Genomic DNA, 26,939 nt, shown 5'->3' with positions numbered 1-26,939 from the left:
TTCTTACAGAGCCAAAACTAACTGATGAGTATCTCTTCGACATTTAAGAAATAACAAAAAGCTGTAAAACAGAAAGGCTTGATTTTACTACTGAATTGGAAATTAATCTAGAAAATCCTGAATTCACAAAGAACAGATCTACACTAGATTTCTGTGTTATTTATATCATTATTGGTTAAACATTATATGCACTGTTTAAATAATTCAACTTGATATCAAGTCTATACTGCCAAGAAACACCTACAAAGACAGGACATTTACAAAAGCTCAATTAATTCATTACTACCAACATTTCCACAACATATAAATTTAAGCTATACAGAAAGAAAAACAAATGTATGGTATTTCATATTGCTAACAAAATATTAACAGCAGTAAACCAGATGCAAAATAAGTGAGAAATGAGCCTGAAATGACCAATGGAAAACCAGTGTGCCTGGTTTTGCTATATGTTTTCTGTTAGTTGTTTTAACATTTGCACTTCATGAACAGAATGTACACACTAATGCAATAAAAACCTTTAATGCTATTCAAACCAAGCTGAGATGACAGAGTAAAAGCTTTTAAACACCTTACTTAGATATGCTTCAGAACCATTCTATTACACAAACTTGCTGCTGTACAAAAAGAATTAGCAGTGAATTCTTAGATAAATTATAACTTTCTCTGGAATTTATTTTCACGTTGGATATATAAATAGGTAATTGCCAGTGGAAATGTACCCCAAGTACACATTAACATGGCATTATTGAGAGGTGGATGTAAAGGTCGTTTTTTTGGTCAAAGGGACTAAGTGAACCACAAAAACAGAACAAAAACAATCAAGCCGCCTCATATATGAGCACATATGATTGGTGGATTGAATATTCTTTAACTAGTATTGATAAAGCACTCAGTCAGTTAATTTTCTTTATGCTCATTGTCATGCTCATTTAATCAACAGTGAGCTTACCTTTCCTTTCGGTCCAGATTGCTTAAAATATGAAAAAAGAAAAAAAAACATAAGATGCAAAGCCCCACATGAGTTGCACATCACTATATTAAAAATTTATTAAATATGAACTATAACTGTTTCATTGTCTCTTGCATTCACTGGACTAGTTTTCAAATGAGCATTATTATTTTTCACAGCATTTTTGTAACAGTAATTATAAATGCATAAACAAATGTTACTTCACAGACAGCAACAGTCAGTGGTCCAAATACTACTCTTTTTCCATCTGTAAATTTGATTAATTCTGAACTCAATCTGGTCGTCTCAACTCACTGCAATGTAGAACCTGACATGACAGAATCCTAACACATGAATTAAGATCAAGCCTCATTTCCAATCCCTAATTGCCATGCAAAAAAAAAGATAAAACAAATTTACATAACAACTCATTTCCAACTATTCAAAAATACTGAAGTGTTTAAATTGAAAAAAAAAAAACAGAAAGCATTACTTAAATATTTAGGAGACCACATGCAATCACCTACTGGATAGAGAAGGATAAACAGAAGTAACCAGCCAAGAACCTCTAAAAATCTTTAAGAATTAAGGACAAATTTTCAGAAGTATCTCCTTTAACATTAAGGAATGTAGCTGGTGCTCACAACTCAGGTCTTTTGTATACCAAGACTGATCTAAAAATAGATATAACTAAGACCAGCATGACAACAACTCGAAAACAGTATCTTTATCTCTCCTGCCTTCTCAAAACTCGTAATATGGAATGCTGTAAGCTTTTAATGTGCATGGCTGCTCCTCCCAAGTATCAAAAGCCTAACAAACTTATGTCATATACACGTTAGACTAACATTATGCTAAACCAGAACAAATTCAAACTGTTTCCTGTTTTACTTCAGTCAAATGAAACAGAGTAATAATATTACAGAGTAATATAAACACACTCTCCTTTTCTCAGAACGCTCACAGGAATAGAGCAAACTAACTCTCTGTTATCCAGAGGAATGGCAGGATTGAAAGTAAACCAGGTAAGAAGGTAATCCTGATAATCCTAGAGAGTGCAGTATGAAAATACACTCAGTCTCCAAGGTGCTCTGGGTTCTGGAGAGACAGTAAAAGGAATTAAAAACTGAATGTGACCATTGTCACTTAGACTAGGGTGGGGGTAATCAGTCAGTGCTAAACCCCATGTCTGTGTGAGTCACATCTGAGTTTATAACTCCGGCCAGATCGAAACCATGTCCGTATGGAGCCACATCCAGTATCTTCATATCCTTGGCATAATTAATATGTAACTTGGATTAACTGTTTACAGGTGCTGTAAAGAGGCCAACTGTTAAGAAGTGTAAACTTTAATCTAAGGAAACTTAAAGGCAGGGAAAAAAATCCAGAATGCCTGATAATGTACATTGTCATTACAAGAGATGCCTCACTTGCTTGTTTTAAAATCCCGTATTAACAAAATCCATGGAAAAGAAATATGACTTTTGCATCTCAGAAAGGTTAAGAAATGAGAATCCTGGACAGATCCAGGAAAGATAATGAGCAGTGTCCCTACAAATTGCTTCATGCAACTTATGCGTAAGATTTGTCAAACATGCTGTACATACATGCCATTCCAATGCCAAGAATTAGAGAACCATCAGTCAAAAGCATAAGATAGAACTATGCATCCATTAAATCAAGCAAAATAGTTTGAAACAACTATAACAATAGGTTAAGCCATAACTGAGAATCTGTTGTATCAGATGTGAATGAATTTTAATTTCATCCTCAGATTCCACTAGAAAAAAACATGGATAATATTTATCAAAATACTATTTTGAAATGCCAATTTTGTCTGGAAACTTGTATTTTAAATGTAAGTGCAACAGATATTCACCCAGAATTTAACTTAACATGCACATGCAAAAAAGCAGAGAAAGAAATGAGAAATAAAGTACACAATACAAGCTCCAAATTCAACTTGATAGAGATTACAACTGAGTTTCATAATTAGTTTGCCCCACGTGATACCATCCTCACTCAAAGAACGTAGTATAAATAACAGAATCTGCAATGCCAGTGCCAGAAACTCAATCTGCTCAGAACTAGTTTAATCATGTTTTTATTTTTGGTTATCCTTTCAATAATCTGCTATAGATTTAAGAACAATATGTTAGGTTAGTTCAGACTATTTTCCCTATGTTGTTACTGATCACCATACCATAAAAGAATTCTACAAATGCATATAATGTAAAAGAACATAACTTTGTTTTGTCTGTAAATTAGTATAGGAAAAAACCCAATACCTTAGAAATAAATTTCCCTGCTACCAGCTTTTCTTTGTCATGGTATCTACATTGAATTTTATTCTCGGTTTGCCACCTGCATTTTCTGCATATACTCCTTTCTGAGGAAACGCCACCAGAATTTCCTTTTAAACTCAGCTATTTTCTAAAGATAGTAAAAACTAGCAAAAAAAAAAAAGATCCCAAACAACTAAAAATATATGATAAAAAAATTACTGACTCTAGATGCACTGGAATTTTGTAATATGAACAGTTTTAAATAGTCCTCTTTTAGTTTCTTTTTTTTTCCTAACACCTATTCTCATCTCATTCATAAACCTCCATTCCCCATATCAAGTAGTCTTGAGATCACCCTTTTTTGTTCATTTAAAAAAAAAAAAAAAGTAGTATTACAGAAGGTTGTGTCCTATTAATTTTCAATTTTTAAACTTGTAAGCAGATTTAGAAGCTTTTAAAAAGTAGCCAGTTGGCAAAAAAGATACTAAAATTCAATATCCTTTGCACAGTTTCTCTAAAGTACACCCTCAGTCAATGAGGTCACGTTCATTCTGACATCTTCCAGTAGTAAAACATGGCTCGGAATTTTTATAACTATTTTCTGCCTTTGAAACTCCTAAAATATTCTTAGCATAAGAGTTATTTGTCTGTTGTTCGTGTAAATGAACTACAGTAACAACGAAAAAGAAAACATATTTAGAAACATTCAAGATGACTACTATCCAATTACTTCATGCAATATTCAGCTTGCTTGTATTATGCATTAGTTTGCTTTCTGCATGTCACACATACAAAGAAGTCGCTACTTTGTTTTTCAACATTACATTGCAGGCTTATAAAGAAGCAAGTCCCATAGCTGAGAAAGACAAGCAGGCAAATCTAACATCCCCTCAAAATTAAGTTATCTCCGGAGCAGACTCTTGCATGCTGAAGAAGCCTATGGCACTTAACTAGGTGAATCCATGTTGACTGGCTGTTTTAAACCACCATCTTACAGCTTAATCAATACACTAACATTATTAAGGTGAACATTCAGTGATACAAGAAGGAGCAGTCTCACATGGTTTTGCTTATTTCAAGTCATTTTAATCAGCACTGCAGATCAAGATTTTATCCCTCAGAATTACAAATAAAAAAAGTGAAAGACAAGGGCATGAACACTTTGCTTTCCTCAATGGAACATCGAACAAAAATATTCTAAAAAGGACTGCATGTAAGAAGAAAAGAGCACAGGTGGTTCATCGTAAGCCACACTGGCAGCACAAACCTCATATTTCAGTTTAGTTCATGGGAAAAGTTCCATGAATCCTCCTTAGTCATCTCTCCTTGCAGTGGTGGGAATAAACGTAAAGAGAGATCTCCACTGCATCCAGTGTTACTAAGGGGAAGGAAATGTCCATGCTATTTTCCAGTTACCACTGACAGTACAGTTTGAAATGGAAGGAAGCAACAATGGTGTAGGTCCTCAGGGACATGAAACTAAAATCAATTTTTCAGTGTGTTTCTTCGACACCAGATTACCCTAATGCACGTTTGGATCACATCATTCATTTACATTAGTATATGGGCTTTGTTTTTCCGAAAGTAGCAAATGAAAGTGAGGGAAGCATGAAGAAAAAGAGAATTATGCCTACATGTGATCCCACCACCCCAAAAAATCTACACTAAAAAACAGAGAGGAAAGAAGGGGGCAGAAGAAGGAGGCTTCAAATTGCTAACAGGATGAAGCACTCACATGGGCTGGTGGAAATCCATGAAATTTACAGACAAAAAGAGCTTTGAATGGGCAAATTTTGAAAGAAAATTCCTTAAAGCAATGGTTAGCTCATATGTTTGTGACACATGTTGCATGTGAAAAGCCTGTAAAAAAATTTGGAAAGCCCTGCACTTTATAGAAGTCTGATGTAATTTAAGTTTTCAAAACAATTAAGTTTAATTCAGAATAGCTGAGTAAGATTCCCCACTTTCCAGTCATCCACTCTAACAGCTATTTATATAAATGCAAAACTTTGCTTCTGTGAGATGTCCCAGTTTGTATGTTTTATGCTTTATTTACAGAATATATATGATCAACTGATCCAACTTACACAAGCTGGAGTTTCTGTGAATTAGTATTTGATGACCACATTGTCAGTTATGTGAATTTCTACTCCATACCATGTTTGTCCATTTCAAAGTATCTTTTAAATATATTTACATTGGCAGGTGCCCTCCTATTGAATATGTGTCATAGTGTGCTTTAAAATTAGTAAATTCTAATATTATATAAATAATAAGTCCTAAATGGTAAGTTTTATTAAACTTCAGTAATTAAGATCAAAGCTCATGATCAAGAATGCACTGTGTAGTTACTTATGTTTCCTTAAAACACTTCATAGCATAAGGAAAACCATTACGTACAAAACCAGAAATGACTTTTTACAATGGGAACACCTGGAGAAACAAGTGTAGTCTTACCTTTGGGCTGCTGTTTTTACTACTGGTGTTTGTGCATGTGCATGATGAAAACGTCTACCGTGTACCACAGTTACAGGACAAGACATATTTTGAGTATTTTCACTGTAAACATAAAGAAAAATTGTTTAAGAAAAGACTCATGTATTTGTACACTTTCTCAGCTAAAAATTGTGGTGTCCTGCTCTTACAATAACAGCCATACAAAACCAAAAATCAACAGAGTATTTCTGAATCAGTAATACAACTTGTTGGGATCATCTGATAGGCATAAAAACATTAATTCCTATAATAAGATAGACATAGAAGAATACACAATTTTATTATTTTTCCTGGAAGAAAAGGTAAAGATTTTTAATAATTTTATCACAATCCAAAACACTGAACTAGCTCTCCTTTACTCAACCCCATCAGTGCAGAAAGACATTGCCTTTTTTAATGAATTATAGCTATCTATTATTAATATTATAATTCCTCCTATAGATTTTAATAATACAGAATATTAACTTATTTAATATAACTTAAAGGACACAATACGTGAACAGACTGAAGTGCACATTCAGGAATTTCCCTCACCTTATTACTCACAAGGGAGAATAAAACTAGCAAATTTATGGATGTAAGATGGCTGGTAACTCAACACATCTCAAAAAGAAAAGACAAGGATTCTCAGGTGCTCAAATATCTCAGCAAGACTCTGCACAAAGATAGTATATTCACCAATGTCTTTTAGCATTTCTTCGGTTTCTTCATTTGTTGCCTTTTGACACTTTAATGTCATTACTATGTAAAACAAGTAATTCTTCAGAGAACATTACTTGCCATTATCCTCTCTAGTGAAAGCTGATTCAAAATCCAGTAGATCAATAATACAGTACTGCTTCAAAGATCGTTAGACCCTAACAATTATCCCACATTCTTCCGTGACAGGACACACAATACTACATTTGAAATATTCAAAGAACATGCAACTTTTAAGAGATAGCATTTTGATAATGCAAAATGTTTGAAATTATGGATATACAACACTTAAATTTTCCTTGTAAAATTGCATGGAAATTTTAATTGCACTAAATAAAATGATGCAAAAAAGCTGATTGATTTAAAATATTTCTCAGAATTAATCAGCAGAAATTTTGCTCCTGCTGTTTGTGCTGTTATGAACAATGAAAAAAACTCAAGTACCAAAATTCTCCAAAAAGCTGACATGCAATTCCTATTCCTTCCTTTACATTCCTCCAAAAGATGAAAGTGAGCCAACTGCTTGCTTGCTTAAATTTCTCTTAAGTTTAGCACTACAAACTCTTTCGAGAGTCTTATATCAAGTATCATAAGTCAAAATTAGAAGCTGTCAGAGTATATCTGACTGATCACAAGATAACAGTTACGACCTGAACGTGACATAATCATGCACATAACAGAACAAGACCTATCAAAACCAACCAAACAGTAAGACTCTTTTCTAGGATATGAAGTTTAGAAACATCATAAATGTTCTGGGTTAACAGTTCAACCTCCTTCAAAACTAACCTAATAGTGTCCCATTCAATCACCAACCTCTTGAAAGTAAATAAACTCATCTCCTATGATTCCAAACCAGGCCTATGCAACTATAGCGGGTCAGTCATCATCCAGGCCAAATTACAGTGGACCTTCTGTTTCATGTTGCAACCTGAGAAATAAAAAGCTGAAAAACACTTGCCCTAAATACTTTAGGGTGTCTCAAACCCTCTCTGGCTTCCAGTTTTATGTCTTTGAAAGAGATACTAGAAAAGAAGGAATGCCTTCTCAAATGTTTAAGACTTAAAGAGTTTAAATAAGCAAGCAAGTCTATAAATATACCTATCTCATGTGTTGTAATTTTATTTGTTAAATCTGAGCTTTGCCAAACTGTCATGATAGGGAAACTCTAAGTCTTGTGCTGCCGCAGCACAAAAAACTGTTAAGCAGCGCTTCTGCTTTCTGCCTCACACTCAAGTAGTGAGAAACTCCAGTAAGTGCTGGAACAGAATATCGCAACCTGCTGGGTGATCAGATTTGAATCAAAGCAGACTGTTCTAGATGGCACACTTAACTAGTTCATATGGCATCAGATACGCTTCCAAGTAGGCCAGCTGTAAAATACAACCTGCTCCATTATCCTGCTCTTTGAATAGAACATACTCGGTACAGACAGAATCACCAGAAAGCTTAATCATAAAGTTCTAGAAAGTTGCAAAATGGGCACAACCAAACTGAAATCTGGGTTTGCAAGTTTCTGCACAGTTTCAAGAAAATTAACATACAACACTAAAACTAGGCTAGTGGTCAGAAAGTTCATTGAAAGAAGAAATGTTGTAGAAGCCTCAAAGACTTACAATATATTAACAATATATGTCTCCTTAACCTGATCTTAGAAGCCACAGAACCATTTAAAGTCTAGGCTCTGATGAAAACAAGGTTACACTATCTCATTCTGTCAGCTGATCCTAGAAAACTTCTTAACACCACAGATTCAAAACCCAAAGGACAGAGAAATCTTGCACTGGACAAAGAGATGGATCTAGAAGCAATGGAAGCATGACAGTTCAGGAACACAGGACACAACTACAGCCTACATTAATTCTGCTGTTCATCAAATAACGTTTTTTAATGAACTGTTAAAAAAAAAAAAATCTAAGAGAGATATAATAATGTGATAAAATTTTATATAACTTACTGAAAACTAGCGAAGATAAAAGCAATTTAAAGTAAGACCTCATGACTAAAAAACCAAAACCAAACCAAACAAACCAAACAATCCCAAACCAAACCAACCAACCACAAAGCTATTAAGTTAAAGTTTGATACTGGATTTCCTTAACCAGATAACAGATGGTAACTTATTAGTTGGTTTAAAATTTTGTACATGCAAGTGGAGATGTCCAGGGAAAATTTCTTCTCACCATCCTTACTCATCCCTTCTTCCTGTCATTCATTCCCTGAATTTTAGGGAGTATTGTAGTATAATAACACTAATTTGAACCAAGCCTCACTGATCTGAGAGATTTTAATCCCTGTTCTGCAGACAAAGTCACCATGAACGGCTCAAGTATCTCATCTTCCTATACTGAATCTAGCAGCTTAACTGCATGATCAACCTTCAGAATTTTCTCTAGTTGAAGAATCCAGCTATTGAAAGGATAATTATTAAGCACTGTCAAAGTGAACACACCACCAATCTTCACTACAGTGACCGGATAACAAATCTTTATTGATTTGGGGATTTCGTTGTAACATATGTGCTATGAAATACATAACACTGTCACAATTAAGGTATTAAATCAAAATAATCACATTTCCAAGCAGACTTAGTGATCAAAACTTGAACGGAGTTTAATAACGTTGGTAGTGTTTTAATCAAACATTAAGTGTTTATGGCAGTCATGCTAGCCCACACACATTCATTATTCCTCACAAAATTTCTTCATTAATGACAATTTACTAAGAGGAAGGTGGCTACTTATATTTTCCATTTAAATTCAGCATGAGCTCAGTACTAGTCAGAAGGTGGATGCCTGCTTTCGAAGTAGAAGATGTGACCTTTAAGTAAGGTAATACACATGCAACAGATTTTATGTTTTTAGTTCAATTTTCTAAATCATACTAAGTCTTAGGTTTATAATGCAGTATTTGTCAATAGAATTAAATGTTTACACTATCTAAAAAAACCCTCAGCAATTATTTACCTTAAAAACAAAATAAACCCACATACCTTTCCGGAACTTAAGAAAAACATAAATACAATCAAGTCAAGACTGCTTTAACAGAACAGGGACAAAAATTATGCAGTAAGGTTGGATTTCAGTACAAATCCCACAGCCAGATAGGAAAAAATTCTAGTTTCCAGAGGATTAGAGGAATCATATTTAAAATGGTTAGGTTACTCGAACAACAAATACAAGTACATGCATGGGCTTCTTCACTACAAAAACAGAGCAAAGAAGTCCTTACAGATTTATAACAGACATTTCTGTCTTTATGTCTACATCCATGAACAGAATCCTAAAGAATGGAAGTAACCAGAATGATTCCATGAGAACTGGCCAATTTGAAAAGAAGGAAGCCAGAAACTTGTATTTAATCTTATAAATCTGCTGTGTGTACTAAAAATTAAATACTGAAACACAAAACATCATTTGTAGGGCATAAATCAAGGCTAATGAAGTACTGTGTTAATTTGTGTAAAAACAATTAAATAAAAGGATGGAAGTACTCATATTCAGAGATCGCAAGAACTGACAAGGAAGTGCTTGAATGGGTTGAAAAATAACAGATGCCTGTGCAATGACTAAATTCTAACCTATGAAAAAAAAATACCTGCCATTATTAAATCTATTTTTATTTTAAAAAACCTTTTAAGTTCCAAATAACATCCTATCAGTCTTCCTCAAAAAACAAGACACAGTATAGGTGCACTCTCATCAAAAAGCTCAGCGAAATAGTTCTTGTAAATGTCTGATTTGTGGATCTGATCAGGTCTAAAACACCTGTGGAAAGAATGCAGAGTTTGCTTTTATGTTTCATTGGACTTTGGCAAGTCAATGATTTTGGTTTAGGTTTATAGGAACAAACCCTATACAACAAAATTCCATGGCCAGAGGTGAATTTTTAGACAGTGATGAGATGGGAGGGATTAATACTTTTATGTAAGTTTACAAGTCTTTTTTTGTCTTTACTAATGTAACATTTAGCTAGAAAACATTCATCTCAGACAAGTTCATTATTGAAAACTTAACAAAATGTACAAAAAATAAAGTATTAAAGACAGACAAGCTTATTCAGAATACCCTACTATATAATATTTATTATTCTGTACTGTTCCAAACATACATTACATAATAATGGCATGTCGTTTATAAGAACAATAACTTGAACTATTACAAGTACAGAATTTTACTCATCAGTGAAAGTTCCACTGTTTTTTGTCAAAATGAAGCCACTAGAAAAAGAACGCAGGATAAGAATAGCCATCATTCACCTAGTACGCTAAACTATTGTTTATGTGGTCCTTACAGAAGTATCCCTAACAAGGAAATGTTCATAGCTGGTGTTCTTTCATCAGAAAATTCAGGATCTGTGGGGGTTAGTTTTGTTCTGGGTTTGTTGTTTGTTTTGTTTTGTGGGGTTTTTGGTTGCTGTTGCTTCAGTTTTGTGTTTTTTGTTTTCTTTTATGGAGTTTTTTTTGTGTTTGTTTTGTTTTAAGAGCATGCATTAATTTAAGACCATCCAGAAGCTACAGAAAAACTAAATTAGACTGCTATGGATCACATTTGGTTAAGATAGTGGATGAAGGGTCATCCAGGTTTTGAAATGCAATGAGATAAATATGTGGGAATAGGTTATATTTACAACATAAAGGCAAGAAGAATCCTTATTTTGACTGAAGTATGTACAATTCTTGTAGTAGTTCTTCTCTATCAAACTGATGGACCAGCAGTCCAGACTGGAAATTCTGGATTTGTTCCCTGTACACCAGGCTCAAAGATCAGAACAGCAGGAGAGGGGACACATCACATAGAACTTCAAGAACTTATTTTCTCAAGTAACTCTGATAAGACAGTTCTACTAACCAACAATGCAGTACGGATCAGCATGCATAAATGAATATGAGGACATCCCTCACATAGCTATGTATAGGTTAGATATTCAATGACTGGCCCAACTAGAGCTACCTATCTTATGAACTTTTCCTTCCTGCAAAGGCAACCAAATTGAGTGAGTGCACTTTATCAATATGAAACACTCCCAGGGAAAGTTACATGAATATACCACTTTTTATTACACACTAAATAAAGAGATCACTCTGTTACAAGGTAGGGTCAATAGTAGCAAACAAGTACAGCACTGAATGCTTAAACACTGTTCCTGTCAGCTCTACATGCAACTGACAGTCTCAAGCTACCATGTAGGAGTACAGGTATTTGCTGAATCCTTTAAAGGAATAGCCCATGACTCCTAAATCAAATGGTATCTTGCAGTAAAGAAAACAGAAAATGCAGCCTGAGTTAACCTTGGCAATTCATAATCACGGAAAAAGAAATTCTTGATGGTGATCTTAGAAATATTCTTCTACCTGCTAGCACTCTATAGAGGAAACAAGAGCACATGCAAAAAACACTGGCAATGCACTGACAAGTATGCCAGTGAATGCTCTATTTTAATAATCTTCTGGTATTTTAATAATGTGCTATTTAACGTTTTGGAAGAGGAAAGACCTTAACGGTCTAGTTCTGTTTATTTAGTACTGATTTATATCAATGATCAAGAAGGTAGGTAAACAAAATTAAATGTAGTACCTCAGTTTCTTGCTATTTCCCATCATGTTGAGGCCAATTGAGTTCCCTCTAAAAAGTCTCAAGCCTCCAGCTTTGCCTCGCCTAGCATATGGTTTTAGGGAATCACCACTGGTGCCAACAGCTCCAGGCCGACAACGAAGTGACTGTAACAAGAGAATTCATGTATATTAAAATAGTTGCATAAAATTTAAAAGGAAAATACAAATTACAAAAAATTTACGTAAATGTTACTTAAGCTTCATTTTCAGACTGCTTTTATATGAAATTTCATGTAAAATACACCCCGTCTACACCCTTACTCACAAGGATTCCTTACTAACCAAAATATTAATGTTTTCAAACTATTTTGAAGCATCTTGCAGTAGTAAGCTATTTCGGTATATATCAAAAACCACAAAAAGCATGGCTTTTGCCTATGACAGGAGTTAGAGGAACACACACATTACGGGTAGACAGATAAACAGTTTGAACATATGTTGCTATATCAACACAAACTTTCATTTTGTAATACCACACAGATGACTATGCAACATTGTTTAAGAATCTAGCAAGCTTTAAAGATACATTTTGACCATGAGATAAACAGTACTTACCTTTCTTTCTTCACTGAGACTGAAAGATCCATCACTGTCAGTTATGCTGAGCAGATTTGCCTCACTGTATGGGAGAGAAAAGTAGATACACTGTGATGCAGCAGAGCACCAGCAAAACATTTTAAACACAAAAAGGGCTTTTTTTTTCCCTTCCCTCTGTAAGTTTAAATGTATCACATACACACACACACATATATATATATCTGCCCAAAACAACAGGAATACAAAGTGTGCAACATAGTGATTCAGATGTATTATGTGAACTTGAAGCATACGTCAAACTATTTCACAAAAGGCAAAATTAGAACGATGTTATTAATTCAAAATACAGAATACTATTGAATCTACAATACTGTTATGGCAACATTACAGATAACATGAAAGATCCTATGCAACCCTATGCATAAATTAAGTCATATCAAATTAACCTATAAACCATAGTTTTACTTTGTTCAAACATATTAATACTCAAGTATGAAGTATCAACCTTCATAATGATTTAGGAGAAGAACTCACATATAACTTAATTTTACCCTATAGCAATTACTGCCAAAATATGTCTTACTAAAAATACTGTATTCAGTTTGGCTCAACTGCTCATTAAAATGTGTTTCTTCAGTGCTTCTGTCTATTATGTTCAACTATTACAATGGGGAAGAAGATTAAAAAAAACCCCACCCCATGATATTGTGAAAATGTACTCTTTTCAGTAATAGGCAATTATCCTCAAATAATCTTGAGTATTTACATTAAAACCCCCATCCTACATTTATGCTGATAGAAACGAGATTAGACTAACACATTCTTGCTTACAGGAAGCAACCTGCAGATAATCCCATCTCATTAATTCAGATATAGTTACTCCTCTCTTGGCTGCAACAAAATAATACAACTTTTAGCCAACTTGTAATTGCATGTATTTTAGGGCTTTTAGTTAAGATCATTCAGGCAGAAATTACTTAAAAATACATGCAATTATGCCAGGAGTTCCAAGGAACAGCTACAGAACAGAAACAGTGATGGAGGTGAAGGTGGAATATTTCTTAGGTGCAGGTATGACATGTTGACTGCAATATATGTAGTGACTTCAGTTCTTTATATATAAGGTCACCACTCAGGACTCAACCCCTCCCAATTTCCTAAAACCTTCTCCCATGCACAAGATTTCCCTTAATGTTAAGATTTATTCCTCCATCTTATGCAATAGAGATATTTCTTCTGCAAAATAAAATTTCAAACTTTTTGACTCGTAGGGTGAGAACTGCAGACCCTGAAAGCTGAGGAGATAATACTGTGCGCACAGTTGGTTTTGATATGGGAAGAATGTTGTGAATGTCAACGCTTTGCCAGCGGCGCTGTTGTATTTTCCTTTCGTTTAAAGATCACAACAATTCTAGGTGCAGAATGGTAAAACAAAGAGTGTAGTGAATCATGACTAATTTCCAGCGTAAAGTGTCACAAACCCAAAAGAGTATAGTTGCACTTCTGTACAGACTATCCATGGATATTGACATTTTAAAATACTGTAACATTTTTTTAAAGTCTCTTTCAGGACAGATTACTCTTTCAAGGGAGGCCCACTGAGCTTTCTCAACCCTTCATCAGAAGACAATGAGTTTAACAATTTCAGAAATTTTCCAGATCCTATAAGAATAAATAAAACATTGCAGCACAAACATGAATAGCCGCCTATGGCACATGGAGCTGTGTTGGCCTAGCGAGATCTTTTCATCTCTAGATACATTTTCCTTCTTCAGCTCCAGTTCATACAAAAATCATGATGATTTTCAAAATGCCCTTGTACACTTCTAGGGCTTCAAGATGCCACCATAAAGCAACCATTTTAACAAAGGTGTTTTGTGTCAGTGAAAGAGAAGGTAATAGACTACAAATGAAGAAACACAGAAAAAAATCCTTAAACCAAACTGAACAAGTCTCATGATGCAACTAAGATGACATGACTAGAAAAATATTTGGGAATTGGATGTTTTTAAAGAACCAGTATTTTTAGATTTTAACGAATGCAAAGTATATGCACCAGTACCAAAAAGGCTGTTTTTTCAGACAGCAGGATACATAGCAACTGAGTAATGTCTATTTGCTCATGTATCACATGCTTACAGTTCTCTGCTTGAAATATGCAATTTATATAGACAGGGAAAAAACCCACTATACCGAACTCCCACATACCAGACAATACCATATTAACAGTATTGAAATGAAACCTCAGTAGTTTTGCTGGGAGAAGGCAATGCCTGCATACTTTGCCACTTTTAGCCAAGGAACCGGATAAAGAGATTTTTCACATCAGAACAATAACTTCTAACTTTTCAATATTTTAATTAAAATTTTATAACAAATGAAAGTTAAGTCCTTACTAAAATTAAGAAAAAAAAAAACCAGAAGTAATTTAGGTAAAGAGAGTTCTTTGCAAAGGGCAATTCATAATTACTTTTTCAAAGCAACCCAAACTTTAAACTTCTGTTGATCGCTGAGGTTACACTCCAATGAGCTGCAAGCATTCTTCTCTCAACTACCAACTGATGCAGTCACATTTCAAACGTAATTGGAATTTACTTCTGAAAACCCTCACAGATAAAACCAGGCAGCTGACATATTTCCTCTCACAGCGCACCGTGTACATTCTGTATTTTACATTACATGGTGGTAGGCAGCACATTAAAAAAAGCCCTGGTACCAGCGGTATAAAAGAAGCAGTGGTATTATTCAAATCATGCACAATGCCAGTCTATTAAAAATAACCTTAGCTAAAACAGCTAAAAATTAAGAACTGAGGCTCTGAACAGAAAGTTTTTTATCAATTTAAAGGTTATAGTGCCTTACTAACCAGGTCAAAAGAGAAGCATAAAACAGCTATGTATATATGGGACGTTTCTTGAGAAAGGAATAAAAAGAAAAAAGGATTTGGAAAAAAGGTAAACAGAAATTTTTTTAAAAAAACAACTTATAATTGTTTCCCCAGTCAGGAATACCAGTGAACAAGCAGCTTATCCCTCTAAATAAAATTAAACAAAAATGTAAACTTTTTGAAAGAAAATGTTATTTAAGAAATTATACCATAATGCAAGTAAATTAGACAGACGCATTTATTTGTATCCATTTTTTTGACAAGGCTACTCTTGAACAAGTCTCAGTGGAAGTCTCAAGTCTGGGCTATTTAAAAAAAACAGTATGACAGACAAGACAAACTGAGCCCATCAGTTTACAAAACCACTATGGGGCATATATCGAGACATATTTCAAACACATTTACTGAGCTATTACAGAGGAAGTAAATATAAACTAGTCCTTATTTCTACTGTTCTACATAAAGGTTCCTCTCCTCCTGTGTGATCTCCAAGTACAAAGCAAGAAAAAGTCTTAAGTCACTTGCTATCACCTTGATTGCTATCTTAAGTAGATCAAATCTTGTAAATCATCAGTAATGTTACTTTTACTCTTTCAAGTGGACTGACAAGCATCTGCAAGCATTTACTTTGGGATAAGATACTTGTCAGTTCCCATTTTGAATTTCCATAACTCATGCTGAGTATCAACTCCAGCAGCACTCAAAGAAATATATATTGTGTTGGGTGATAATTTATTTTTCAAAATCTTCTTCAGTTTACAGAAGTTCTTTACTCTTCTTGTGTTCATTACTTCACATGTTACCATTACCAGATGGCTCATGTAACTCCCTAAATCAGTTAAACAACGCATTTGTTTTAAAATAAACTACCTCCTCTAAAAATGCTTTGGTAGGAAGTCATCAGCCACATATTTTTTGCTCATCTCACTGAGGAAAGATAGTCCAAACAGACATCCAGTATTGACCAACAACGTTAGCACAGATCTCATGGGACAATACAAGAACACAGCTAATCATTTAAGCACTGGAATGTTATTCTTGGGCCAGTTCAAAACAAACTATTGTGTGTCTGCCATTAGGAGGGTAAAAAGCTGTGATAAGGTCAGACACTAAAATGCTGGTGCCTCAACAACAAGCATGAGATGCATCCAGAAGTTTGCTTCAGATTTACAGCTCTCTCCATGCAGAAGTGCACTAAGTTCCAAGCATTGCTAGTAAATATCAGCACACCATAACAAATAAGAATGACATACAAAAAAAATTGCCAGAATGCATACTTATCGCATAATATACTCAAAATATTTGTGGGACACAAAGCTTTATGCTGGAACAATTCCATGAACTAAAGCTGATAATCTTTGAAACGTTCTGCTAAGGATAAAGGGAGTTCAGAAAGAAAAGCACAATTTGCTGTCAAATCATCTGTTTTCACAAGATTTCTTTCTGTCAGTATTTTGTTACACAAAGCAAAAATGTATCAGAAAAGTAAAATAGACATGTTATTTGAAAATGCTCAAAGCTTACAAGGCCATCGAGACAAAAAAAACCCCGGTGTTACCAAAAGTAAATATGTGGGCAGCTTAAAACATAAAGCAGTCTGGAGGGAGCGAGAAGTTGCCTGAAATGGCATCAGAGGACAGGGAAGCAAAAAAGGCAGGATCTCCAGCTTAAGCCAATTTTCAACTACTCTTTTATCTATACTTCCAAATAAGATTCTGCATAATTCATAGGTATAAAGATTAATTACTGATGTGAGGAGGTAATAAAATTTCAATACTGGCTAAGGCAAAATTGTTCATTGTACAGAATATCTGAAAGGAATGAAAAATCACGCAGAAATACCATCTTAAAATCAGATACAATTATATAAAACATGTGGTCCATAATAATTTTTTAAACTGTTTTTTTAGCATCACTACACTATGCATATCTCATCTGTGTTCTTAAGTCAACATCAGCTGCAGACAGATGGAAAACAGCAGTGAATTACTAGAAGAAAAAAAGCTGCTATGCTTACAAATTTGAGTTATTTTTATTTCTCAAGTAGAATGCAAATACTAACTGTATTGTATGTACTGCCACTACCTTTAGAACATACTACTGTGCACCAGAAATAGATGTAAAATTGCTAAGAAAAAAGCAAGTTTAATTTTAGAAAACCAAAACGTCCCTAGTTTGAGAACCTTTTAAAAATTGGTTTTATCTTCTGATACAGTTCTGTTTAATGTTTACCTCACACTTGAATGAACTCCTGAACTCATGTTTTAATGACGAAAACATCACATTTCTTAATGTTTTTTTAAGATTACAGCATAGCCCGCTGCTGCAGCTTAGGTGGTTATGTGTCTACTAATATTTTCCTATCTCCCTTCCAGCACACAATATTTGGCAGAATATTACAAGATAAAAGTCATATAAGAATTATTTTTTAACTTGAACTAAAGGATTCTGTTTCTCTTTACCAGAGATCCATAGCATCCTTTTAAAACTTGCAGGTCCTAGTCTCTAAATATCTAAGAAAAACAAATAAAGCTAACATGCATTCTTCATGCATGACATGTTGTTCTTTTAACAACTCTTTAGTCTTTTTTGGAATAAATGCATTAATATTGAGAAAGCATATTAGTAACAATAAAATGTCACAAGGACAAGTATGTATTCAAACAACACACATGGGGTTTAAGTATCAGTCAAAATCCAAACATACGAAGAAATAAATGATCTGAGAACGAAACCAGCCATAACTCTACCCAGTGAAATAAGTACAAGGGAGAAAAACCTAGAATCTTTTAAGCTCAGTTTAACTTAATGTAGGCCTAGAGCTACTGAAGTACCTTAATCATAAATGTGAAGTACTGATTAGCATCACCACTAAAAGGAAAAGTTGAAGCCCCATGTTCACAATTAAATTTACATTATCATGCATTTTTATATGGCAATACCATTTAAAATAATCACTTATTTGAAAATATTTTTCTTAATCGCTGACATTGTCAAGATATTATATAGTTTCTTATTAATAAATTACAATTTTTTTTAATTTATAAATAGACACTTCTACTTTCAATAGCCTAGATAAAAGCATTCTTACTCTTTCTCTGCATCTCCTTCACTTTCTTCAGCATGATCAAAGCTCCAATTATTTTTAAAACCTCCATCTCTCTTGGACTGTGATCTATCCAAAGCTGAAATGAGAACAAGTTAAGGTAAGTCTTAATTTCAAGCTGAGTAATTAGTTAACACAAACTAGAGGAGTAAACCCGATGTATATATTTTCCACAAGTATTTATTTTGTTGACGTCAATGTTTATCATTTGACAAAATGAGTTCATCAATGAAGTGGCGATTCATTTTCCTAAATAAATAAAAGTATCTCTCAACACCTTGATTACTAATGCAACGAAAGTTAGCAAGTTATTAAAAATGATGGCATGAGGTAGTTTACAAGGTAGTTTACAAGGATTTCAACTGTTTTACTTACACCTGTAAAGTTAAGGGTTCCTTCTCTGATATCAACTATATGCCACACAGAGAAAGAGTCCTCACACTTATGATTGAAATGTGTAATATCCAAGCACATCATTAACTTTTCCAAATAAAAGCAATTGCCCCAAGTAAAATTTCAACTTTTTTTTTTCTTTTTTTTTTTTTTTTTTAATTCAACATCTGACACTGACCTGAATGCTGGCTGAAATTTCAGTGTTAGCATCAACTAAGTGAAAACCTGGACACTCTGAGAACTATCATACTACATCAAATTTCAGACTGATCTACTGCAGTATCTAACAGTATGGACATTTTCATAAAATATGATAGCACTCATTAAAGCACAGCACTGTTCATCCCATGACCTAATTCTTGTGGCTAAGAGCTCTCACACGAATTCTGTATGACACACTATGCATCAGCTTTGATTTTGGTATAATTTTAATGTATCATTTCCTAATATGTTTTTCTTTACATAGTTGGAAATGCATTTAGAATAATGAAACTCTATGTTTTGATAGAAAAGAAAAACAAACAAACAACACAGCCAACAACAGATGTCTAGGGTAAAGTATAGACAGTGTACGCAAAAATATTTACTGCATATTCAGCCTCTGCTTCCAGCTACTTGCATCTACTGAGGACTTCTTAAATCACAGGTGATATTTTTGTGTTTAACAGCCTTTGCTAGCCTGTTTTTTCTCCCCTCTTGCTTTTTTAAATCAACCCTACTTTATAGAATCAATATCATCTTGCAGCAGATAGTACCTCAGCTTAATTAGACATTATATGAGTAAGTATCTACTTTTGTTTGTCCTGATCCAATCTGGCATCTTTTGCTCCTACTTAGTACCTCACTTCTCCAGTTCCTCTACTTTGGAAGATAGTAATAAGTTATCCTTCCCTATCCACTCACGACTGCATAGATCTATGTTGTGTTCTTTTACCATCATACTCTTCCCAGGCAGAAAAAGAAAAAAACTGAGTCTTTCTACTTTAAAATTTTTCTTCACATAAAAGTGGTTTCACGTCCTTAAACGACTCTCAATGCTTTTCTCTGAACCTGTCTACTGTACCCTTTTTGAGATGCGGATACCAATATTATGAGGAATATTCAAGATATATACAAGCCATGAATTTCTACAGATGCGGCATGATGCTTCCTTTTCATTCTTTACTCCTTTCCTAATAAGCCTTAACACTGGATTTGCTGTTTTCCTTGCTATGGAGTACTGTATTCATCTTCACGTACTAGAAAATTCCATCTTTCACTCACAACTGGTAAGAACTGATTCAGAGACAATTATTATCTACAAAAATTCTCTTTCCTACTTCTCATTCACTTAGATTACTTGGCATTTATCTACACTGAATTTCACATAACCCAAAACGTGAGCATCTGCAATTTTATATAAATAGCTAGCCATCACACTAAGTCAAGTAGAGTCTGCAACATCTTTGTCACCCCTTTAACAAACCCTTTTCCTTTTATCTGTGCACCAACCTGAACACAGAACCTTGTGGAATTCAATGGGTTACTCCTTCTATTACCAAAATGAACCAGTCTCTTTCCATCTCTTGTTAGTTGTTCCTTATACAACTATTCATTTTATCCAGAGGCAACTCTGCCTCTCCAACAGCCTTTGGTAATGGACTCTACAGAGAGAATGATGAAATTAATGCCGGTCATTACCATTTCTACAAATTTAGGTTCTATGGTCATAAAGCTCATAGATGTAAAGTTCCTCAAACACCTCCACTGCCTTTTTAAAAAACTGCTATCACATTAGCTACCTTCTTCAGTGGTAGCAGAAAGACGATACTTAACACTCCACAGTCATTAGCTTCTTTATCCCCGAGTTCCTCTTACGACACTGGGATGAATGCCATTTGATCTTGCTGCCTCGTTCACTGTTTACTTAATGTACTGCAATTTCTTCCACTGATGTTTCACTTTGAGTCATATATTCTATCATGTTCCATCTTAAGAAACATTCTGGCACGACAAACTCCGTAAGTGTTGTCAAAGCGAGTGCAAGCAATTCCATTTTTCAGCTATGACCATATATTCTCCAAAGCCACCTTTTACAACTTGGTTGTCTACTGATCCTACAGGTACTTGAGAAACCTTTCTGCTGAGTTTGAAGATAAACTTAACAACAGGTTTTATGACTGTTAATCAATTTTTTTGTCTACCTCATTATAATCACAGGTTTAATCTACCAGCTTTTATATTATTTCTATTTTCCTCACTCCAGACAAAAGTTCAGATTGAAGATGGATGACGTTTTATTTCAGACATCTCTCATTACCCTGCCATGCCACCCCTTGGGGGGCCTTTTGAAGTCTATTTAAATAAGCAGCATACATTTGCTGTAAGCCTCCAAGATGGTGGCTTTAAAAAACTCCCAAGCTGTCCACAAATACTTTTACACTCCAACTGCATCTTTTAGTTCCCTTTCAAAAAGCTTATTAGGATTTCCTGTAGTCCTTTTTTTGAATTAAGCATTTCTGTATTGGATGGTTTGCCTAACGCTACAGACCAGCTCAGTTGCCCATGGAAGAAGAGTCTTAGTATCCTAGCTCTGCTCACTCAGCCCTGCATCAATTTTTACTCCCTCCAGCATTCCTGGTCCTACCAAAATGCAAATCTAGAAGTTTACCATCATGTTAGACAGACAGTTCACTTAACAGAGTTACTTGTTCTGAATGGTCACTTGGGATCCAATTCTATACAGGACTGTTTTTTTTTAAACAGAGATAAGAAGGCATCTGTCAGACAGGCAAACTTTCTAACTATTTTGTAGTAAGACTTGTATTTGGAAACTCCATGTTGCATTTTTTACTATGTACTATCAAGGCCATTTTAATCAGCAAGACACTTTCAGAGCCAGAATGAAATATTAAAATAAGAAATATTTAAATAAGCAGGTACTGAGTCAACAGAAGCCCATTACTATAGCTCTGCCCAAGAAAGGCATCATGATGGAGCAGATTTCACTAGCAATGACAAATCATTTTTTCTCCCACTACAAGCTCCCTTTGGTGCTGTTACATCAAGGGTGATAAGCAATTCTGGGCCTGTGATATTAGATGGAATTTAAATAGACATCTAAAACACATGTACCTAACATATTTCACTGCTTTTTTTAAACAACTGTGATCAGTATCAGTTACAAGTAATTTTTTAAAAAGCCAATTAAAAAAACAGGCTGAAAAAATAATTTGTATTTTAGTTTTTATTAGGACCTTTATGGCATTATCAACTACATCCTGAAGCCAGCCTTTTAAAAATCCTCATATAGTCTATTTGTGTAAAACCAATTAACAACTTTTGGATTACAAAACAAGGTATGTTTACAGGAAGAATGGCAGAAAATAGATTAATACTTTTAAATTACTGTGTATGGGCACTGTTTTGTAAACTCCTTAGCAGGAGTTACTATCATTCAACAGTGTCATTAAGCAATCCCTAAATGGAAGGAAAAAAGTCCACAGTGAATCTCCAGAGAAAAAAAGAGCAAAGTTGTGCATTTGAAAAAAAAAAATCCTTTAAAATGAAGCCTGCCTAAAACACTGAAGTGAGGAGTAACATAACAGCACTTAGTAAAGTGCTGGTGTCCAACAGAAGATAACATCTTAAGATTTTTTTGCATGTCTTGTACCTAGTGCTCTACCACAAATCATTCCCTGTGGATCTGTATTCAGCTGACCAGAAAAACATACCGATTTCTTTTTATGGTTTTGGATATGATGCTGCATTGAGTTTGCGTGGCAAGGTTTTGGTACTGGGTGGCTGCAGGGGTGGCTTCTGTGAGAAGATGCCAGGAGCTGCCTCCCACTGTGTGACAGAGCCAGTTCCAGCTGGCTCCCAGATGGACCCACCACTGACCAAGGCCAAGACCATCAGCGATGGTGGTAGCACCTCTGGGACGATTCATTTATGAAGCGGGAAAACACTGCTGTGCAACAACTATCAGTAGAGAGGAGACAGAATATGTGAGAGAAACAACTCTGCAGGCACCAAGGTCACTGCAGAAGGAGGGGCAGGAGCTTCTCCAGCCACTGGAGCAGAGATTCCCCTGCAGCCCGTGGTACAGATCATGGTGAGGCCGGCTGTTCCCCTGCAGCCCATGGGGGTCCTTGGTGGAGCAGATACCTACCTGCAGCCCAGAAAGGTTCCCACACCAAGGCAGGTGGATGGCCTGGAGGAGGCTGTGACCCTGTGGGAAGCAGGATCAGGCTCCTGGCAGGATCTGTAGCTGCTTGGAGAGCAGAGCCCAGGTTAGTGCAGGTTTGCTGACAGGACCTGTGACCCCACAGGGGACTCACACTGGAGCAGTTCACGAAGAACTGCAGCCCATGAGAAGAACTCATGTTGGAGAAGTACATGGAGGATCGTTTCCTGAGGGAGAGACCCCACACTGGAACAGGGAAGAGTGTTAGGAGTCCTGCCTTAAGGAGGACGGAGTGGCAGAGACAATGGTGTGACTACGTGACCACAACCCCCATTCCTTGTCCTTCTGCACTGCTCAGGGGAGAAGGCAGAGAAATCAGGAGTGAAGCTGATCTCATAAAAAAAGAGAGAAGTGAAGAGAAGGTGTTTTTACATTTGTTCTTACTTCTCATTACCCTACTTTCATTTGATTGGTAATAAATTAATTTCCCCAAGCCAAATCTGCTTTGCCCATGACAGGCTTTGCCAAGTGATCTCCTGGTCCTTAAGACCAGGAGCCTTTCATCATATTTTCTCTCTCCCATCCAGTTGAGGTGAGGGAATGATAGAGGGGCTTGGTAGGCACCTGGCAACCAGTCAAGGTCAACCCACCACAGATGTCAAACACATTTACCAACTTTTCTAGGAAAGTAACATTTTCAGATGTATCACTGAATTGTCAGAACTCCCCACCACCCCTGGAATACAACTTTAAGATTTCTATTACAACACACAGAAGGTTTTACAAGTCTTTCATCTGCTGAGATCACATTTCTTTCCATGTCTCCAAGATCCACCTTAAACGTGAAACCTAAATCAAACAAAGGCTTGGTTCGGGACCAAGGAGTTTTAACAGGAGGACATGAAGTTTTCATTATTTTTTCCCAGTTACCCTAGTCTGGATAAAAGAAACAATACAAGCCTCACCTTGCAAATGCTTAGGCCATCACAACTGCAACCATTATTAGATATTGCAGCATTCACACAAAAATGGAAATTAATTTAACTGCGCTCAGAATCATTGCCTTCGTTCAGGTTCATATTTAAGTAAATTAAAAAGAATGCTTCTGAGCTTTCCAACTTGTTGCTCATTCAGAGTCATAATGTATATTGTTAAGAGCATACCAGCACTCATAAAATAGAAATAAACAGAAATATTTATAAATTGTTTTTACTTTCCCTGCTGCTTCATCATTCTTTCAGATAGGCTTCTTCAGGCTTCTATGCAAAATAGCTTCTTATCTTCCAGCTTTCATACCATCAGCTCTAGTATGTCAACTGTGTAACCACAGTTTTTTTCACATCCTGAAGCAGCCACTACATGAACAGGTTTATGCACCCCCACTTTTCCTAAAAGCTGGAGCTTCTTGCTCCTGTCCTGAATCCTGTGTAGGTCAGCACAGCTGTTCCTTCACTGACAGCAAACCTAGGAAAGTAAACTAATTCAGGTAAAAATACCTTGAGCAGCAGGGGAGGGGGAAAGTTGATTTTCAGCCATATCATAGAATAAAAGAATATCCTGAGTTGGAAGGGACCAATTCCCTCTTCTGTTCAACCACAGCACAGCTATGAGAGCACAGCAGAGGCAAGGAACATCTAGGAAGCAAGACTGTTTCAGGCACCAAGGATACCAAAGAAATTGCATGGAACCATTGCCTACACTACATCTCTAGGTACGAATATAGAGATCTACTGCCTGAAAGATATTTTAACTTTCTAAATTAGAAGCAGATGCAAAGTATCTGTCAAAATCACTTCCAATAATAGGCAGTAATCATAAATTGATAGTGAGATATTATATGAAACACAGAGTTCAGCAGTAAAGGTCTATGATACCAGTGTAACACATACAAAGTATGGACATTATTTCAGACATGACAGCAATCTAATTTCTCAAGTGGCTAATAAAAACTCCACTCTTTCAAGAATGTGATGTAAACAGAAAACCAATAATAAACACAGAACATCCAGTCCTGGACAAAAGGTTTGTAAAGAAAAAGCTTTTATAAGAGGTCTGTAGTTCAAAGATGGAAAATCATCTGTGTTTTGATAAATGACTTTTTCTTTTTTTTTTTTTTCTTTTTTTTTTCCAGTACTTTAATATACATTGGGTTGCTTACCATGCAGAATATCATGTAGAATGACTGGACTCAAGAACACAGAATTGCATATGTTTGATCATTTGCTGAACTGTGTTTAACATTTTTGCAGTATCAACAAGGAGTAACAGATGAAGACAAAAGAAGGATAGACCTCTAAAGTATGTTAAACCTTTTCTTTGCAATGTCTTTCAGGGTTTATCTGGTAAGACAGTGGCAGTAATCACACAATGGACAACTAGTTTTTCTTGACCTTTTCTACTGATTCCCCCAACAGAGAGGAAGAGCTATAACCCAAGGATGCTGCCCTTATGATAGGATCAGAAAACAATGCAGAAATACTTCCAAGAGAGCTTCTTTATCTACACCAGAAGCAAAGGAATGCTAAGGAAAATGTGGGCACACTGCTCAATGAGACAGGAACCTAGTGACAAAGGACATGAAAAAAAAAAATGGAAAAATGGAAGAACTTGATCCTTTTTTCCCCCCCTCTGCAGATTTCACTGGTAAACTCTGCCCTCTGACCTCCTATTGCCCCAGCTCTACCAGCAGAATCTGTGGGAATGTAACATAACCCATCATTGAGGAAGATGTGATTAAGGAACACTTACGCCAGTTGTACATGTAGAAGTCCCTAGGATCAGACAGGATGCCTCTGATGGTGTTGAGGAAGCTTGCCAATGTCACTGTTAGGCCACTCTACATTATTTTTGAAAGGTCATGGAATGATAGAGGTTCCAAATGACTGGAATATCTTCAGCATGGACAACGAGGATGATCTGGTGAACTACAGGCTAGTCTGCTTCACCTCAGCCCTTGATAAGGTCAAGACAGCCAGGGAGAAGGAGCATACAAGGAGAGACTAAAAAAGCTGGGTTTATTCAGCCTTCAAAAGAGGGGAGAGGAGACCTTTTTGCTGTCTTCAACTACCTTATGAGAAGGCAGAGAGAAGATAAAGCCAAGCTCTCCACAGGGATGTACAGCAAAGGGACACAAGGCACTGGACACAAGCTGGAACAAAGACAATTCCAACTCATTAAAATAATTTATCTTCTACCACAAGGGTGCCCAAGAGTGGACCAGGTTGACCTGAGAGGTCATGGAGACTGAACAAAACCCTGAATAAGCTGCATTAACTGGGCTTGGTTTAGACCGAAGGTTCCAACCCACATGATTCCAACCAGCAGTCAGGTAAAATCAGCGACTACTCAGAGGTACAAAGCATCACCTAAGGCAACTGCACCATCATCACAAACGCTTCCAAAATAAATTACCTCGGTAATTTTCCTTCTTTTCTCTCTAAGTCCGCCACCCACTTAAACTTTCCACACAAGTAAAATAATTTAAATAACATCAAAACCAGGATACAACAAAGGGGGACAAAAGAAAGAAACAAACAGGTAATTTTTTCATCTCTAGCCTTATGAACCCATGTAATTCTCTACTTACATAAGACTTTTATTACTAGACTGGAGAGATACTAAAAATTCAGAAAGTAAGAAGCAAGTTAGTACTTTTATAAGGAAAGATAGATATAGGAGAGATATCTTCCTATTTTATAGGAAAAATTGGAGGATAAAAGGTTAGGATAGGCTAGGGACAATTTCTGAACTGCCAATTTACTCTTAAAATGTGAAAAAGTATATAAAGCTAACCAGCCATTCCAAG

At 35.6% G+C, this 26,939-nt stretch overlaps 1 protein-coding gene across 1 annotated transcript in view; it reads right to left on the bottom strand.

Annotated features, from left to right (window-relative positions):
• Nucleotides 1–26,939, bottom strand: part of SENP6 (SUMO specific peptidase 6) — a 74,762-nt gene that overhangs the window by 36,905 nt on the left and 10,918 nt on the right. Inside the window, exons 2-6 of the mRNA XM_080341241.1 lie at nucleotides 18,562–18,655; nucleotides 12,602–12,665; nucleotides 12,009–12,151; nucleotides 5,695–5,796; nucleotides 953–973 (exon numbers count right to left, since the gene is read on the bottom strand). Of these exons, the coding sequence (XP_080197367.1) occupies nucleotides 953–973; nucleotides 5,695–5,796; nucleotides 12,009–12,151; nucleotides 12,602–12,665; nucleotides 18,562–18,655 (424 nt within the window). The remainder of the gene's footprint in view (nucleotides 1–952; nucleotides 974–5,694; nucleotides 5,797–12,008; nucleotides 12,152–12,601; nucleotides 12,666–18,561; nucleotides 18,656–26,939) is intronic.

The sequence above is a fragment of the Nesoenas mayeri genome (genome assembly GCF_963082525.1).
Source record: "Nesoenas mayeri genome assembly, chromosome: 3".
NCBI classification, from domain to species: Eukaryota; Metazoa; Chordata; class Aves; order Columbiformes; family Columbidae; genus Nesoenas; species Nesoenas mayeri.
Note: the sequence above shows the minus strand (reverse complement) of the source record. Positions and strands in the feature narration are given on the sequence as shown.